At 39.6% G+C, this 17725-nt stretch overlaps 1 protein-coding gene across 1 annotated transcript; it reads left to right on the forward strand.

The window, feature by feature from the left end:
- Positions 1–596: 596 nt before the first annotated feature.
- On the forward strand, positions 597–17603 carry FAM179B (family with sequence similarity 179, member B). Its single transcript, XM_009698035.1, has 13 exons — positions 597–669; positions 2735–2833; positions 3276–3445; positions 4635–4800; positions 5994–6147; positions 6767–6872; positions 7272–7507; positions 11764–11890; positions 12186–12304; positions 13811–14000; positions 14962–15181; positions 15969–16055; positions 17350–17603. Exons 1-13 carry the CDS (start codon positions 597–599, stop codon positions 17601–17603), a joined length of 2001 nt encoding a protein of 666 aa, XP_009696337.1.
- The last annotated feature ends 122 nt before the right edge of the window (positions 17604–17725 follow it).

The raw sequence follows: 17725 nt of genomic DNA on the forward strand, positions 1-17725 counted from the left end.
TCTGTGTTTCTGTGTTTCTGTGAAAAGCAGAAATGATCCTTTAAAGGATTCCTGAAGTAATTTTTTAACCATAACTAAAATGTCCTGAGAACGATTTGCAGGCAAAATATCCTCAGTTCCTATTGCCTGTAATTGTGACATAGAAATGTGGTTTATGACTTCTTGGGTACACAAATGGAAAGATTTCTTGTTTTTTAACTAGTATTTTACTATTTTCACTTAGTTGACTCATGACTTAATTTAGCTTTTAATGCTGAATTACTTAGTATTCTGTTGTTCATCTTTGAAAGACTTTAAACTAAAAACGAATTTTTTCAAGCTTTAAGTTAGACTTTCAGCCTGAGTTTATCTGTAGGTGAAAGCCTTTGCATGTGAAAAATGGATAGAGTCTGAGCATCTTTGTTGAAGTGCTCAGATTTCTGTAGGCAAAAATGCTCATACTGTATGCATAAAACCAGTCTGAGAGTCTCTGAAAATGTAACTATTTGAGAATCCTGTAGTACGCAGGAAAAACTTATTTCTGATTTTTTTTTAATATATGATTTTTTCCTTTTGCGTGGCTAGCATTTGATGATAAGGGGACTTCTGCCGTTAGCATGGTTGGCCGACGTTTGACCTATGGCAACGAATGTGGAGATTATGAGGACAAGAAGCAAGGAGAAGTGTCACGTACTATTTTTAAAAGTCAATATATGGAACGCCAAAGGAATTTTAAGCATTCAAAAGGTTTGTCAGTTTGCTATATCGCTGTTCATGTGAGCTCTTATTTATGGAAAAAACTGCGGCTATGTAGAGCCTTCTGTAAACCAGGTTTTATAGAAAATATGTTTTAAGATGTTTAGCGTGGTTTCCTCCTTTCTGATCTTTATGCTTATGTTAACAAGTTGGGTTTTTTCCTGACATTAGCTGAAATTAGACTGCCAATTAAATTAAAATTAAAAGTCAAGCAATAGTACATGGCATGAAAAAGGGACCAATTTGTTATATATCTCGGTGTGAATAAAGGAACAGCTTTAAAAGTTTGCTTTTAAATTACTGTTGTTCATTGGTAAAACGAAAGAACTTAACCCATTATACTTTACATGTCAGTTTTAACTGTGTCGTTTTAATGCATCCCAGGAGCTACTCTTCCCTACATCAGAATTGTGGAGTGCATGATACAGATGTGTTTTCCAACTCTAGGGTTGTTAGAATAGAGCAGCAACAATGGTGACGTCAGTTTGAGGAGCATATATTTTCACTGTCTGTTGTTCAGATCTCCCTCAGAGTGCCTAAAGCAGATAATGCGTAATCATGTTTTAGTGACAAATAGAAAATTAAATAGACACTGAATAATGAAGAAGATCTTTGTCCCAATAAGATTTTTTTTTTCTTTTTTCTGTCTCTTGTTTCAACATCAAACATGGACAGTTTTGTTTATTCTCCAGGTTTTCGAGAAATGGTGGAGTGCTATTTTATGTGAAACATTTAAAGCTGAGCAATAGGAGTAGACTTTATAATCAGATTTGTAAATCCTTCTTTTTTTTTTCGTTAACACCTGCTAATCCTGTGATGCCTGTGAAATGGAAGTTTGTAAGTTTTTTTGGGCTAGAAGCTGAGGTTAGGACAGAAGGTCCTGATCTGGAGGTAGGTCCCAAAGAGGATCCAGTATTTGATGCCCGTTCACTTATGGTCTAAGAGAGAATTGCTCAGGAATCCTCAAGATTATATATTCAGGAAAATCCCAAACGCCTAATTTTGACAGTTCTCGAATGTTAAAACTTGGAAGACTCAGAAGCCAATGATTGGGTTTGTGGGAGGACAAAGGAACGCTTTCAAGAGAAACCTTTTCGCTTGATCTTTCTTCTCATAAAGCATAAAAAGGAGAGCTCCAGAATTAAAACTATGTAGTCAGGTAATTTGTAAAGTAGAGAGGCTTCTGTCATACTCTTCACTGTGATTAGTTTTGGCAAGCTAAAGATCGAGATGAGTGCAGAAAGCGTAACAGAGCTGTCAACAGCCCCAAATGATTGAGCTGCTGCAGCTTGCCTGGTAGTGGGCATTTTACAGCAGCCGTAGACGTAGGCAGAGGGCTCGCAGTTGACCGGAGCGTTTCTCCACGGAGATGGTTCCGTAGCCCACTGACTTCGTTTGTGCACTTTCTAGTATGTAATCAGGCTTTGCTAAAGCATCTTTTCTGTTTAGAAGTTTCAGATTCATCAGGTTGAATCGCAAAAGCAAATTCTGCCCTTGTGTCACAAACTGTCATTTTTATTTGCAACTAGTGTAGCCAGTCTAGAAGTACGTAATGTATGTCATACACTTTGGTGAAGAACTTGAGGGACTGCTAAGTTATAAGGGAAACAGCATTAAGTGCTGCTTGGGGGAAAAAAAGTGTTGTAGCAAATTCTGTTTTGATTCAATTGTGCTGAATTATGTAAGAAACAGTGCTGTACTTCCAGTGAGTGAGTTAGAAACTTCTGGGTTTTTTAGTGGAATAAGCTGATTTAAAAATCCTCTTTCAAACATTGGTTTTCTTTATGATCTTTTGGCAGAAATTTTGTTTGCTATATGCTTTCCGTGATTTTGAGGAGATCAATATTTAGTAAATCCACTTTAATTAACTTCAGTAACTTGGAAGTATACAGATTCATAAAAGTGACACATTCAGATGGCAGTGTATGGTGACATTTGAGAAGAATAAAACATAAACTACATGATTTACATTGCATGATTTTTTTATTTTTTTTTTAAGGTCTTGCAGAGTCAACTTCTGATGTTGCACAGATGAACAGTCTAGATTTCATTTCACCAAGTGTCCTGTCTGAAGATGCAGTTGTAATTGTTGGTAAAGGTATTACAAAACCCAAATTATCTCCTATATCTCATCACGTTGTTAAAATGAGGGAAAATGTACCTTTGTAGAGTGAGAAAAGAAGAAATTGGTTCCCTACAACATTTTGGATTGTTCACAATCTGCAGTGTAAATGGGAATAAAAAGAATGGCGCTTGAAAGTTGTGGAGTTACTAGATACGCTGTTGCATTCCAACAACAAAGAATGGCAGGAAATGATGGAGGTTAGGTCTTGGTTCTGGCCCACTGTGTGCACACCTCCGTGCATCCATCCTACTTGGCAGACGAAGAGTAAGAGTACTTTTGGGTAGAAATTGGCACTAATAGTATAACTGCAATGTTTTGAGCTTCTTGAATTACTCTTGGTTTTCTCTAGTTTTTACTAAGTTCTGCTGAATAAAATGGTTATTTTGGGGAGGGCACAACATGATATGCCTTGCAGGTGTTTTTGGAAGTCCTCCTTCTGCACCAACAAACAGCCAGTCCATAACATGTGTAGTGAATGGGGATGACCAAGCTGTCAAGGAGGGAACTGAGCCATCGTCAGGGATCTGTGGGAGAAGCATCCGGCAGAACAGTGCTTCCCGTTGCCATGTTGAGAATGAACAAGAGGTAAGAATTTCAGAACTTTTTAGTTGTCTCGCTTTCTGTTTTTATATGTATCGCTACAGCTCGCGACAGCTTTGCAGTCTCTATGTTATGGTAAAGAAGAGTTTGATTAAAATAGCCCATCGCCATCAAGGTGCTTCTCCCTGCTTTTTCTTTTTGGTTGCACCTGGATATTTTATAACGGCAAATTGCTGTGCCAGAAACTTCCCACCTAACTTGGAAGTCTCTGGGAAAAGGGCTGCAGGGAGGAGTGGAGCTGGAAAATGTCCTCTTCTCTGACTCCCACAGCACGTAGAAATGTGGAAGGAGGAATTGGCTGGGTTTGATCATGTCTTGTTTTTTCGATGGACGTATTAATCTAGCTCCATTCGTGAGTTGTTTTAAAAAACACTGTCTGAATGTCTGTCGCATAATATGGTTTCATGAGGAGTGCTGCTGCTTTGTTAACTACTATTTGCATCTGTTATTATGTGGAGCAAGATTTATCTGAATCAAGTGCAATACAAATTTTAAAAAATTTGAAATGAAAATCACAAATCTTTCTGAAAGCATTTAAAATAACATTTTAAGATGACTAAAACTTTAAGTTAATGATAAACAGTGTCTTAATTTTCTGATTTCTGCTGAAGATATGAGTACTTGGAGGGATCAAAGTCAAAGGAGTAAATGGAGGAATGTATTAAATGTTATTAAGTTTTCATGAGGAACTGCAAGAGTCTTAAACATGTAAGAGAGTAGGGTCAGATCACACTGTTAAAGCTCACTGTTTTAAAAAAACCCTGTGTGCTTAAATGTGAGCGAGTTAGCCCAGCCTGTATATTTGTTAGTTAAAATTCTAGGAAACTACGCAATTCTGCCAAGGACTAGAAGACCTTTTTTTGTAGACCTTAGTTCTCTTAACTGTTCAGCTATTTTAGAGTAAGTGATTATTTCCCGTAAATGTTTAAACCTGGGACGTTGCTCCTTTTTGCCAGCAGGTCTACTTATCATGCAGAAAGCACACATTCAGCTCTTTTCAGGATTAGATTTCATATTTCTGTGAATAATTTCCTTTTGCTCTGTAGAAGAGTGGTGAAAACAGTAATTTTCCATGCTTACCTTAGACAATATCAAGTACTGGGTAATGAGTTGTTGGGTAACTTGTGGATTATATTATATTCCATGTCATAATGGGTGCATTAATTTTTCTCAGATAAAAGTTGTCATGTCAAAATCTGCCCAGGATAAGATAAGGCAGAAGAAAAAAGGAAAAGAACACACTCATGAAGAGCATCAGGAAGTTAAAGACCTCAAAGGAAAGGAAGAAAACCCTTGGGAAAGACTTCAGCTGAATGAATGGGAGAAAATGACAACAGAAAGTGAGGATTAGTGTTTGTCTTCAATGAATAATATACTGTTAAATGCTGCTGAAAGGGAAATGAAAATGCTGTGTTAATTACCAAAAATCATGAGTCTTTAGTGTGACATGAGGGATTACTAGAATTGATTTTACACAGGAGCTTGCTCTTTAGTCATTTGTTGTCAGGTTTATAATGCAGATGGTGGAGAGTGAAGTGCTTACAGGAAATATTTGAAGTACTGTAGTTAGGAAAAATTTCAAAAGAGAAATTAGGACTGGAAATGCTAGGGTTTGGCTTTTTTCTGATGTTTTGTTGTTGTTGTTTGGACATTTCCTTCTATATTCTAGAGTTAAATCTCTGTGGGGATATATTGACATTATCGACCAATGTATCTTTGTCATTAGGAAATGTGACCTTGAATCCCTCGTTAAAAAGAACATCCAGTCTGAAGAAGACAAAATGTTCAGCCTGGCTAGACTCTGGTAAGCTGTCGTGGTAGACTAAAGACTGTTAAAAAGTTTGGGTGTGTGGAGTGGGGCAGTTTCAAAATGCAGTCCGGTTTAATGTGATTTATTTGGACAATGGATGGTCCTGAGGCACTCTGGAAGAGTAGTACCTTGGGGGTGGTGGTGAAGGGGGTTTGAATTCATCGTTGCTCCCTTGCAACATTTTTCATCTGTAATTTGTTAGGAAGATGTTTGAAACATGAGAGGGTTTTGGGTTTGCTCGGCAACTTAAATGATGTAATATATGAATGGCAAATTGACTCCCTTCTGTCTCCAAGAAAAACATTTCGGGGTACATTTGGTCACGGACATGCCTTTAAAATATGCAGTAGAAATCTTTCCAGAACAAAAGCTCATACTGATGATGGTCAAAGGTCTCCAGAATTTCTCAAGTGGCTTTTGAAGTTTTACTCCGTTGTGTCTTACTACACTGTGTTTTTAGCACATTGTGCATCTGTTTTTACATGAAACAACCCACTGCACGTGTGTTTGTGACTTTTTAAAGCGGTGGTTGTTTGCAAAAAAATTGATTCACATGAATGAAATGCTGAACGATCAAGGATGTAACTGGGAAGGCTGTCGTTCTGAAAACCTGGTCCCTTAGTAGCAACAGTCTATACCTCAAACTTTTGATATTTCCTTCCTTTGGATGAATTAGTTTCTTCAGATTACGCTGATTATTTCTTATGCCTCATGATTTAGCAGATGAAATTTCTCTTGGGGCACGAGGAGGCTCTAAAGACCAGACTCCCTCAGTCACTCATAGCCCAGAAATAAAGGATGCATCAGAACTGCAGCCCTTTTCAAAACCAGAAGCGGCACTGACAGAAGCCTTGACACTTCTAGCTGATGGTGTCTGGTAGGTGTAAACATCTATCTACAACCTGACCGTAATGTCGAAGGTGTTTATTTTGATAACTTACTTTAATAAATGCAGCAAAGTGGACATAACATCAGAAAGAGTGAGAAGGACTGCAAGGGCTATTTGAGAAAAAAAGAAACAGCTTTTTTTGGCCCAAATCAAAATCCCGCTGGAACTGTTGTAAATTGAGGCTGAATAGCTAAGCTTTCAGAGGCTTGTAGAGATGTCTCAGTTTAAGCACTCTCCTGGAGAGGGCCCCCACCAACACCTTCTTGTCGCTTTCTGTGGGATCTAAGGCTTCACTGTGCTCTGACTGCTGGAGTGGGGTTACAATGCTGCTGCCTTTTCAACTTGGGGAAGGAAAGTAATCCTTGAATTGCCACTAGTGCAAGCTGCGGACGGGACTGTAGGAAAGACCTGAGAGACTGGTATGCTAAAATAGTCCTACTACCACATTAAAAGGAAGACTCGCTTTGAAGGAATTTCCTACGTTATATGTCATTGCTTTATTTTTACAATCTAATTTGTTTGCTCTTTGGTTTCTTAAAATTCTGTCTTTCAATGTTTTTAAGAAAATTTGCAAATGGTTTGAATGTAAATATTTTTTTATATATAGGGAGAAGAAAATGGAAGGTCTGAACTTTGTTAGATGCTTGTCTGCCTACCACGCGACTCATCTGACTGGAAAGCTACATGAAATAAGTTCGGCTGTGGCTCAAGAGGTTAAATTTTACTATCAGACTATTTCACTGACTTTATGTGTGCATACGTATTTTATAGCTCTCAGATAGACTGAAGTGAAATGGTACGTTCACCTGCGGTTAGTTTTCCTCTGTTGGACAGTCTCAAAAGGATGAGTTTGTCACTCAGCAAAGCATACTTCAGATACCAACGCTTGATCTGATTTGCGAAGAGACTGAAAAGATTCCGATTGTAACTTTATAACATTTTCCTGTGTATGTATTTTAATTCTCGCACATTGTGAATCAAGTTAGAAATGTATTTCTCAGTTGCTTTTAATGTTACTTAAAACTTACACAGGGAAACATTAAGCTTGACTTAATGTAAAGTCTATTTTCTAAACATTATGCATTGTTTGTTTGGGTTTTTCCTGTGTGCAGGTCAAGAATTTACGCTCCACCGTGTCTCGAGCTGCTGTGGTCTGTTTAGGGGATTTGTTCACCTACCTGAAAAAGAGCATGGATCAAGAACTAGATAATACAGTAAAAGTCCTTTTGCACAAAGCTGGTGAATCCAACACATTTATAAGGGAAGAGGTAGACAAAGCCCTGAAGGCTATGGTTAATAATGTGACTCCAGCACGTGCACTTTGTTCTCTCATAAATGGAGGGCAAAGGTAATTCTTATAAAGACTTTATAAAGCAATAAGTTGTGAATAGATTAAATTTATCAAGTGTAGTCTCTTTTAAAAAAAATCACAGTAGGCAGAAATTTGAAAATACAGTAAGTCAGGTCTGCGAAGCCTTCTCCCCAGGGCAACGTTTGTTGGCGTAAAAGTAAAATGTCGCCTCCGTGTTTCTTTCTGTACATTACGTAAAAAGTCGGCTGTTGATTTTGGAGCTTGGTATAGGTTCCGGTCATTTTGCTACACTTCAGTAATTTTATTTGCTGTTAGTATAGTATTCTTAGGAAACTGCTATTTGGCTTTGCCTAGTAAAGCTCACATAGCATTCTCATTTTGCATCTGCTCTGCAATCAAATGCCTCTTTTTCAGTTGTCAGCACTGCTTTTTAGTTTGAAAGATGACTTCTAACTTACCATTCTCTACCTGCAACTCTCACTGTTGATTTCCTATTCTTCTCTAGACTTAGCTGGTTAACAATCTTTTTGTCTGCATTTTAATTTCCTTTACAGTGGTGGTGGCCATTATTTTCTTGAGTACCTCAGACATGAGAAGCCTCCGTTTCTGGTTGCATGGTTTGATTCTGACCTCTAGCTCACCTCAGTCTGTAGGAGAAGTTACATTTCCTTTCTTTCGCTCTACCTGTTAAGTATGTTGTTCTTTTTCCTTTATGTCCTCATTCACCGTAACAGCAACGCTTCATCAAGCCCTTAGGCATTCCAGTACGTTCGAGAGATGTATAGACCTACTTATACTGCCTCTTTTATCTCTCTCTCATCACTTAGGTGACATTTAATAGGCTGCATCTCTTGTAGGCTATCCCTTCCATTAAATATTTCAGATGCTACATTAGAAATCAATCCTTAGACTTTCTGCACAGCTAGAAATCGTAAGAGTTAGTCTTGATTCAAAATGTTTTGTTTCCCATTTTGTTTCCTGGGAAGCTGGTTGTTGTGGAATATATTGATTCTGTCTCCTGAAAGCCAATGAGAACCGTACTGCAGTAACCTGCACTTTAAACTGAAAGGCAAATATCAGCCCTGGGATTTAAATTATTTATGACTCGTGCCCGCACATAGTTGTTTTTGTGAATTTAAGAGCAGCAGACAGTAACTACACCTTGCTTTAATGCAGAAGCCACGTAAAGTGGTCTGTTCATGTACCCCCATCTTTTCTTCAGAAATCCTTGGCCAGGCAATACTTGTGCTCCTAATTGGCTACGTCTGATCTCCCCATTTTCAGCGGCAGGTTCCAACACACTGACCTATCCTTACGAGTTTTCTAGACCTGTAAAGATTTGACCCCTCCAGTTTGTGAACTCGGATACATTTTCAGCTATCTAAGACACCAAAATGATCTGAGCTGTGAGTCTGAATACAGCATTTGAGGCAGGGATTAACTTCTTCACTGCTAAGAAGACTTCAGTCAAAGTGGTGTCTAAATCACGGAGTACAGGATGCTTTGAATGCCTCACTCCTCAGTGGATGGCCCCAATAGCACTGTGAGTTACAGCTTCTCTAGGACTGGCTTCAGGAAACTCTGGCCGTATTAGCAACAAAGTCTATGCAGCACATATGGAGCTATCATCTCTAGAGGCTGTAACAAGGAATATGAGAATTGCCTTTCAAAGTGGAGATTTGGGAGAAAAATGACATGTGTCTTCAGTAGGAAGTGGAAAGGTTCTGTTTGACACAACTGTGTAATTACACAAAGGCTATCTTTTCTCAATTGGGCTTATACGTTGGGTTCCTTATATTCACCACAACTTAGGTATTCAACTGAACAGTTACCATTTTGCCTACAATTCCGAAGACCTTTTAAAATTTACCTGTTTTCTGCGCCACACATTTCAAGTCTCCTGTGATCATAAGTATTCATGTTTGCCACCCTGAGTAGAGAGAGAGATATATACCGATTCTTCATCAGCTACAAAGTTGATTTTGACTTTACCAACAAGAACAATTAAAAACATTTTTGTTTGCTTTTGTGAGATGCTGCTCAAAAGATACTGGACTGTTGCTGTAAAGTCACGTCTATGAACCCAAGAGCATGATTCCAGGACTAGATGTAAAAGTGGCTGTATTTCAGAAATTTTAAAATCATGTTTCTTATCTGTATGAACTGTGTTTAATTCTAAGGTCTTATGTGCATAGAAAAAGACTTGCAACTATTTAGCACGAGCAGGGAGCGTTGGTGGGGCGCGGGGGCTTATTTGCTTCCATGGCGTGAGGTCTTTAAGCCTCGCAGTTCTTCATTTCCCATCGGTACAGGCAGCAGGAGTTAGTCTGTTAGCGTTTCCCTTCTCCCAAGCTCCTGGGACGGGTGGCTGCTGTACAGGCATAACTGCAGGTACTGAGCACGAGCCAAAGCTGGTCTTAAACTAGGTAGCTCAGTAGCAGCTGAGAGGATGGCTGTGTGAGCAGGGGCTTCAGCACGGGAGCTGCTCCGCTACCGGACAGATTTTGCAACCTGGGCTGTATTCTGAGCTGCCGGAGTTTGCGGTTTGAATAGACCTGGTCAGTTATCTTCGTGCAAACTGCAGCTGCTTTGTGCAGTGTAATTTAGTGGTAGCTTTACTTCCAGTGAGGCCACGGTAATCTATGGAAGCAGAGCAAACGAAAATCTTGGTGAAATGGGAGCATAGTCATGCAGGAAGAGCGCTGGATGTTCACGTCAAACTGCAAAGCTGGGCAGCCACTGCTGTGGTTCCCCAAGTCAATTCTTTTCCTTAGCTCTCTCCTTTAAACCTGTTTTTCCCTATGAATGATAAGCCATACCAATGTCTCCTTTACTGTGCAGTGAAACTGTCCTCAAAGTAGGATTTTTAATCCAAAGATAACAATAAAATTGGAAAAGTTTGAATCTGCAGAATTGTGTACTCTGAAAACATGTGGGATCAGCAGGTACAGCAGAATTTCTAGAAAATGTTCGTTTGCTGCACGAGTTTGCAAATTGATTCCAGCTTTTCTCTCATTTTCATCAGCATAGGTGTTTAATGGCCCCCATTTGTAGAAAATAGACTTCTGCAGGATTTTTAGAAGCAGTCAATAGAATACTGCTTTATTTGACTTTAAATTGATATAAAAGACACAGGATGTGTTTCTGAGCATAGGGACTTGTTTTCCATATAGTTGATGAAAAGAACATGCAGTAGTGTGCTTTTTAAAGTATTTTACAATTATTTTAAGGAAAACTAGAAATTAAATTCTAAAAAGAAGAAAATGACTACTTTTATTAATCCAAAAGATGCAGTTGGAGGTTGAAAGTGACCTCAAACAAAAAGAATACAATTATTCTTTTTTCATTTGCATCCTTGTAGTTTGGAATTTTAAGGGAATGAATGAATCTGCACATCAGCAGTATACTAGTTGTAGACTATGCTAAAGATGAAAAAAGAAAACTTGTGTACTCTATTGGGCAGAGCCCATAAATACTGCTGTTCAGCTCCGGTGATGAGTTTTTACTAAGCAGCTGTGTTTCCTTTAGCCACCTGCATTCTGCGGTGAGAAGATGCACAGCCCAGCACCTCTCGGACATTGTAGAACGTATGGGGCCGGAGCGGGTCCTGTCTGGAGCCAAAGGGGTTGCTGACCGGATTTTCCCTGCAATAGCCAGGTTTGCACAGGACAGTTCCCAACAAACAAGGTTAGCAAAGTTTATAGTTAAGATAAGTACGCTCCAGGTGGCTGAAACCTCTGCATAGCTCAGTGGGTGTTCCTCTGCAGTGACGGAGGATAGAACTGTAGAATCATTCAGGAGGTTGGAAAAGACCCTAAAGGTCATGGAGTCCGACCGCTACCTAACCCTGCCGGGACTGTTAAGAGAGCATATGGGACAGGAATTACCTGAGTGCCTGCTGCAGCTGTGCCCACCCTGGCCGCAGGGAGGAGAGGGGCCCAAAGGACATACTCTGCTGGGCACAGATGAGGTGTAAGCCACGGAGGGAATGCTGGCACTGAGATCCACGCTGTCTGACTGACAAAGCTGGACCATCCTATTTAAAAACGGCTGAATTGGAAGACTGTTCTCATCAATTTGCTCGGTTGTTGATTGCTCGATTGTTGGTTACACATCTAGATAGGAATCTTCCTGCACTTTTATATTTTGGAATTTTACGGTTGGACTTGATGATCTTTGACGTCTCTTCCAACCATAAGGATTCTATGATTCTAGACGCTTATAATTATCAACAGAGTTACAAAGCAAATCTGTGTTTATGGATGTTTATGTCATGGCCTGTTGCCTTGCAGGTATTACGGTCGAAAGATGCTCTTCAGTATGATGACTTGTCCCGATTTTGAGAAAACGCTTGAAGAGTATGTGCCAACCAAGGATTTGCCTTACATTAAGGAATCTGTTAGGAATCTACGTGAAAAGGTACGTGGAAAAGCTCTTGTTTAACAGCTGAGAAAGCTAAACGCGTACTAGTGGCCGTTAGGTGTAGACAATGGACCTTCAGGGAACGGGGCGAGTGCATTCAGAGCAAGACAAGGAATCACATGCCTACAGCACGGCAGGGTACTGTGCGTTAGCTGCCCTGTGCATGTCTTTACTCCTTGCAGATACACTGGATGAAATGTGCTTAGCATGGCTGTCAGACTTGCTTTTCCGGGGTCTCCAGCAGCGCAGAACTGTATCAGCCACGTTAATTAACGGTTGCACCTTTGTGCAGGGTTTGGGGGAGATGCCTTTAGAGACACCTTCAGCAAAAGGAAGACCTTCCCATACTAGTACAGTTGGACATTTGAAGTCATCATCTACTACCAGAGATGCTCTCAACATCGCTGACGGGTAAGAATCTTTGGTGTTTTACCCTGTTAGTAACTTACCCTCTAGGATAATAGCCTCGCCACAAGGACAGAGTATAGAAACATTCACAACAGGGTTGTGAAAATTAAACATACCTGAAGGAAGAGGAAAAAATTGACATGTCCCAGATAAACTCTTTTAAATAGGGTAATTGGTGATATTAAAATGGCTTTGTGCGTTTTGAAGTTAATTTGTCTTTTGACTGCCTGTGAAATTACACACAGTACACAGAACACTGGGAATTAGCAATAGATCCATGTCGCCATCAGTTCAAGATATTGCTGTTCAGACTGTATAGAAAAAATGTGCCAAATGGTAGCTGCAGTACAAATTATCTATTTGTGCACTTACCCAGACACTAAGTAGTTAGATCCTAACTGGTGATGCTGAAAGCTTTAGATGATACTCTGTCCATCTTTAGTTTTCTGTTTTGTCTTCTAATTGGTCTTCTACCGAACTGTAAAAGAAACACCCACAAAATTTAAGCCAAGCCAAAAAACCGAATCCAAGAATATAGAGTTCATAGGGGCTGTGACTGCCTCCAGGTTGAAGACAGTGTGTGATAATTCAGGAACAGATTTCTTTAACACGGTCTCTACTATTCATAATAATAAGTAATTCCACATTTGATGGTAAATTTTCTTGGGCATGTAAAACTACATGTCTGCTTCCTTCGAAGAGGTGCTGCTTACTGCATTACGCTAAAGACTCTCTTCTCTTTGGTTCAGGTGCTTTTAGCCGCCTGTGATACACTAGCAGGACAGGAGGTGGTGATGCCGCCTTTTGTTCTGGCAGAGCTGCTAGGTTTGAATCTGAAAAGACAAGAAAGATGCTTATTCCATTCTCCATCAAAGACTTCTGTTCAATAACTAGGAAAGAGCACACAACTCTTTCTGGACTGGTCTGTAAATGCAGGGTACTGACCTGGACAGACAAGTGATTCTACAGATTTTATAGTTCTTTCCATCACTGCCTAATAAAGATTAGATGCTACAGAAAATTTATTTCAAATTGTTGAATTTCCACCTCAGCGTGGCATGTTTCTTAGGTGCCACCTAGACTGGGATCAGTGTTTAAAGTACTTTGGGAATAAAGAATTGAACCCCGGTAACTCTTTGTGGTTTTGGTTTTTGTTCTTTTACCCATTGATGTGAGGGAAGTTCACAACTGTTCCTGGTCACAAACCCAGCTGCTCTCATGCAGAAACTTGGAACAGCACAGGGCTTCGGCCTCGTTGAGGCTTACCTCTTGTGTGATGATAGGTATATGTGCATTTAGAGTGGAATGTATATTGAGACTTTAGGAACAACAATTACTATTAGGTGATTATTTTTTTAAATCACCATGTTTAAAGTGAAAGTCCTTCATCAGAAGATTTTCTGTTTGCTTCTGATATTTGCCCTTACGTGGAAAGAGCATGGCTGAGGTTAAAGGCTCCGGTTTCAGCTTGCCTGTGTGTTCACTGGATAACTTTTTGCTTTCCAACAGAGAGACTGCAGAAGCCCGTGAAGTCACGAGAAAAGCAGCTCCTCGTAATTCACTAGAAAGCGAAGAGTATGTTAAAGACATTCTGGGTTTACTGAATGCAAAAGACTTCCGTGATCGAGTAAATGGCATTAAGCAGCTGTTATCGGATACAGAGAACAATCAGGGCTTTGTGGTTGCAAACATTGTGAAGGTAACTGTATGAAAACATTTTATTTCAAAGGTCTTTAAAGTTGTGTCACAAAGTTTTCTGATCAAAATGTTGCCTCCCTCTTTCAATAAGAAGGTCTGATGAACAGGAAAATGTTGAGGAATAGGTGAGGTATGCTCAAGGGGGAGATATGTAAGCTACAAAGGTAGTAAAGGAATAAACAGGAAGAAGAAGCTGAAAGTTTTCACTTAGAGATAGCACTCTTTGAACTGTTTCTGGAATAGCGCGTGCAGTTTTTCTTGCCGCTGCTGAGAAAGTATCAAAATACTGGAACAGGTTACAAAAAGAGCAGCAAGGATTAATCAAGATCTGAAAAACTGTCTCTGAAACACTGCTGCAAGTTGTGCCTGCTTTGTTTGTCTAGGAGGAGGTAAGGAAAGGTCTCTGTTATGATAAAGCTTAAGGTAATTATTCTTTCTAATAGGAAAGGAGGTTCTTTAGGAGAAAAATACTATGATGAGGCCCAACAGTTGTAAACTAAAGATAGGTACAGTGAAAGGAAAACCAAGATTGGCTTCTAATAGTCCAGTGTCTTTACTGTGGAACTATGAAATACTGCTGTGGAACTTGGCAATATCTTAAGTGTGAATGTTTTTGAAATCTTGAAAACATGCTTTTTGCTAAATAGAGCTATGTCTTGCTAAAAATACTTGCTTGCAGAAAATATTAGTCGTAGTGAAAGTTACAGATGGCTCGTTTACCTCCATTACATTGTATAGGAATGATTCAAATTCAGATGAGGTGAGATACAGTTGAATAATCCACAGTATAAAAATATCAAATCTTGCTTTACTTGCTAAAAAAAGTATCTCAGGTATTTGCATATCACAGCCATCTTTTGCTGAGATGCATAATTAAAATGTAACAATATAGCAGGAAACGTAATATCCACCTCAAACATTAATTGCTAATTCCGATGAATGCTGTTTGGATACTTTTTCAGATCTTTGATGCTTTCAAGTCTCGCTTACATGACTCAAACAGTAAAGTTAATCAAGTTGCTTTGGAGACAATGCACAAGATGATTCCATTGCTGAAAGACAATTTATCACCTGTGATCAACATGTTAATTCCTGCCGCGGTAGACAACAACCTGAACTCCAAAAATCCAGGGATTTATGCAGCTGCCACGAACGTCATTCAGGCTCTGTGTCAACACTTAGGTAAGTAATTTACTCTCTTTTCATGTTAAAGAGTTTGAATAGTATGAATTAAATTATAAATTTAGAGCGTTACTCTTTCCAAGAGTTTTCATCCAATGTGTGACGAATCATTGTTTTTATTCTCACACTTTTTAAACCATGGAAGTCATCGTAATGTTTTGCCAGTCCAAAAGGACATACAGGCAGCTGGTCTTGTCATAAGTGCATAGGTGTTTTGTTATTTTTCCATAGCAGCTGTTTTTTGCTGTGAGAGTGAGTGAGCACTGGCACAGGTTGCCCAGGGCGGCTCTGGATTCTCCATCCTTGGAGATACTCAAAAGCCCTCTGGACACGGTCCTGGGCAACCGGCTGTAGTGGTCTTGTTTGAGGTGGGGGTTGGACCAGATGCTCTCCAGAGGTGCCTTCCCACCTCAGCCACCCTGTCTGATTCTGTGTTTCATTGTCTGGAAGCTTGTCCCACTGCTGGATCTTTTAACCGGCTCAAAGAACTAGATTCTTGCTGATCTGCATATGCCACAACTGTTTTCCTTCCTCAACTATTTTAACTTTGGAGCAGAATCTTAGTATTTTCAGTAAATGAATATGCTATGCTCTACCAGATGCTAGGAGTTAGGGCTTGTTAAGAGTATCTTTTTCTACTTTTATGCCCTTAAATATGTCGCTGTGTTTTTTGAAGTTAATATATCATCGGTAAGGTTCTTATTTACATTTTTCCATATTGTGTTTATTTCCAGACCATTTAATTTTCTGTTTAAGAATTTTAATGTGTTTTGCTCTTTGCATTTAGACAACTATTTGCTCCTCCAGCCATTCTGCGCAAAAGTTCGGTTTCTGAATGGAAAAGCAAAACAAGACATGACAGAAAAGCTTGCTGGTAAAGTGATGTTTTATTTTGCATGTTTGTTTGTTTGTTTGTGTACCATCCTAATTAGGCAAATTCATTGTAGGATGGTGGTGGCTATACATCCTCCCTTCTGTCACCGTAGATTGTGGGCAATAACAATGCACCAGTTGTCAAATTCCACCCCCTTCTAATGCAATTTGAAGCTATTGCTGACAAAACAAGAGATGATTATTATACAGTCAGATGGAACATGTATAAGGACGTGGAAGATGTATGAATCCCTTAAGCTTGTAATAATTTTAATACGGAATCAGAGAGAATGAGTTCTGTTTTGTCATGAGTTTCACTCTGTCAGTAACTGAGTGGGAGGTACTGTCCCGAGGCTTAGGCCTTCTTCCTAAACTGGTGTCAAAAGCTTAAAGACAAATTTACTTTAAAAATTGAAGACAAATTTTAATTAGAATTTATTGACATATTTTAATTTGGGGGATTATTACTAGCGGAAGTGCTGAATTTGCCTTTGATGTTTTAAGTGAACAAGGGATGTCTTTACAGGAAATGTGCTTGAACCAAACAGACGTTATTTGGCTTACTGTCAGAGTAGTTCTCTGTGCAGTAGCTATGACATTGAACTAAAAACCATAATGGACAGTCTGTTCTTGAAGTATTCCTAAATTTATGCTTTCTGAATATGTTAGTCACCAACCTTGAAATAGTTCATCTCTTGCTGGGATTTTTTGGAGTGGTTTGTATTATGTATCAGAAGAGTCCATTTGAGCAAAAAGGCAAACATTTGCAGGGGAAATACTTCATTCTTGATGTCATTGTCCAAGTAGGGAAAATGCTTCACCTTATCTATGTTTATAGTATAAGGCTACTTTGTGCCTTAAGCTCAAATACCTACTGAGTATTTCTGAGATAGAAGGGAAATCCTAAAATATCAGATGTTACACAGTACGCTGTAAGAAATAAAGGTCCTTATGATAATCCTAACTAAAAAAAAACCCCAAACTTTGTTTCTCTTACTTGTTTTAATTTAATGGAAAATTGTCATGATCAGCAGTACCAGTGCTACTGCGTAAACCCCTGAGAGAGGATAAAAGGGGTGTTCATAGGAAAGCTGGTATATTTTATCTGAGTGCCGATGCTGTTGCAACAACAGACAAGCTCTTGTGTGTAGCAAGCATTCCTTCATTAGTTGCTTTGAGGAGATGATTTGACATTAAGTGCTTTTAAACACCTCTCACAGCAGGGGATCACTTCTGGATCGTATTTTAAAAGTAGTCTTCAAACAGCGCTTGATGACCTGTTCCCTTTCTTGCAGATCTTGTCACGGAGTTATACCCACGGAAGCCTTATGCCGTGGAGCAGAAAGTTCTGGTTGTCCTTTGGCACCTCCTGGGAAACATGAGGAACAGCGGCTCTTTGCCTGGAGCCGGAGGAAATCTCCGCACAGCCACAGCGAAGTTATCAAAAGCACTTTTTGCGCAGATGGGTCAACGTCTGTTCACTCGCGCTGCATCTCAGCCACCGCACATCAAGAAGAGTTTAGAAGAATGTTTGGAGATGGCAACCTGAAGTAACGATCTCTGGGTTTGTGACACTCAGTCAGCCGACGGGCTCGGGCACAGGGACAGCTGTTCGCACCGAGAGAGGTGGGACTGTCCCCGTGTTGGTGGCTGGCAGTGCCCGTGTCTGTC

Source organism: Cariama cristata, unplaced genomic scaffold (genome assembly GCF_000690535.1).
Source record: "Cariama cristata isolate BGI_N322 unplaced genomic scaffold, ASM69053v1 scaffold44403, whole genome shotgun sequence".
NCBI classification, from domain to species: domain Eukaryota; kingdom Metazoa; phylum Chordata; class Aves; order Cariamiformes; family Cariamidae; genus Cariama; species Cariama cristata.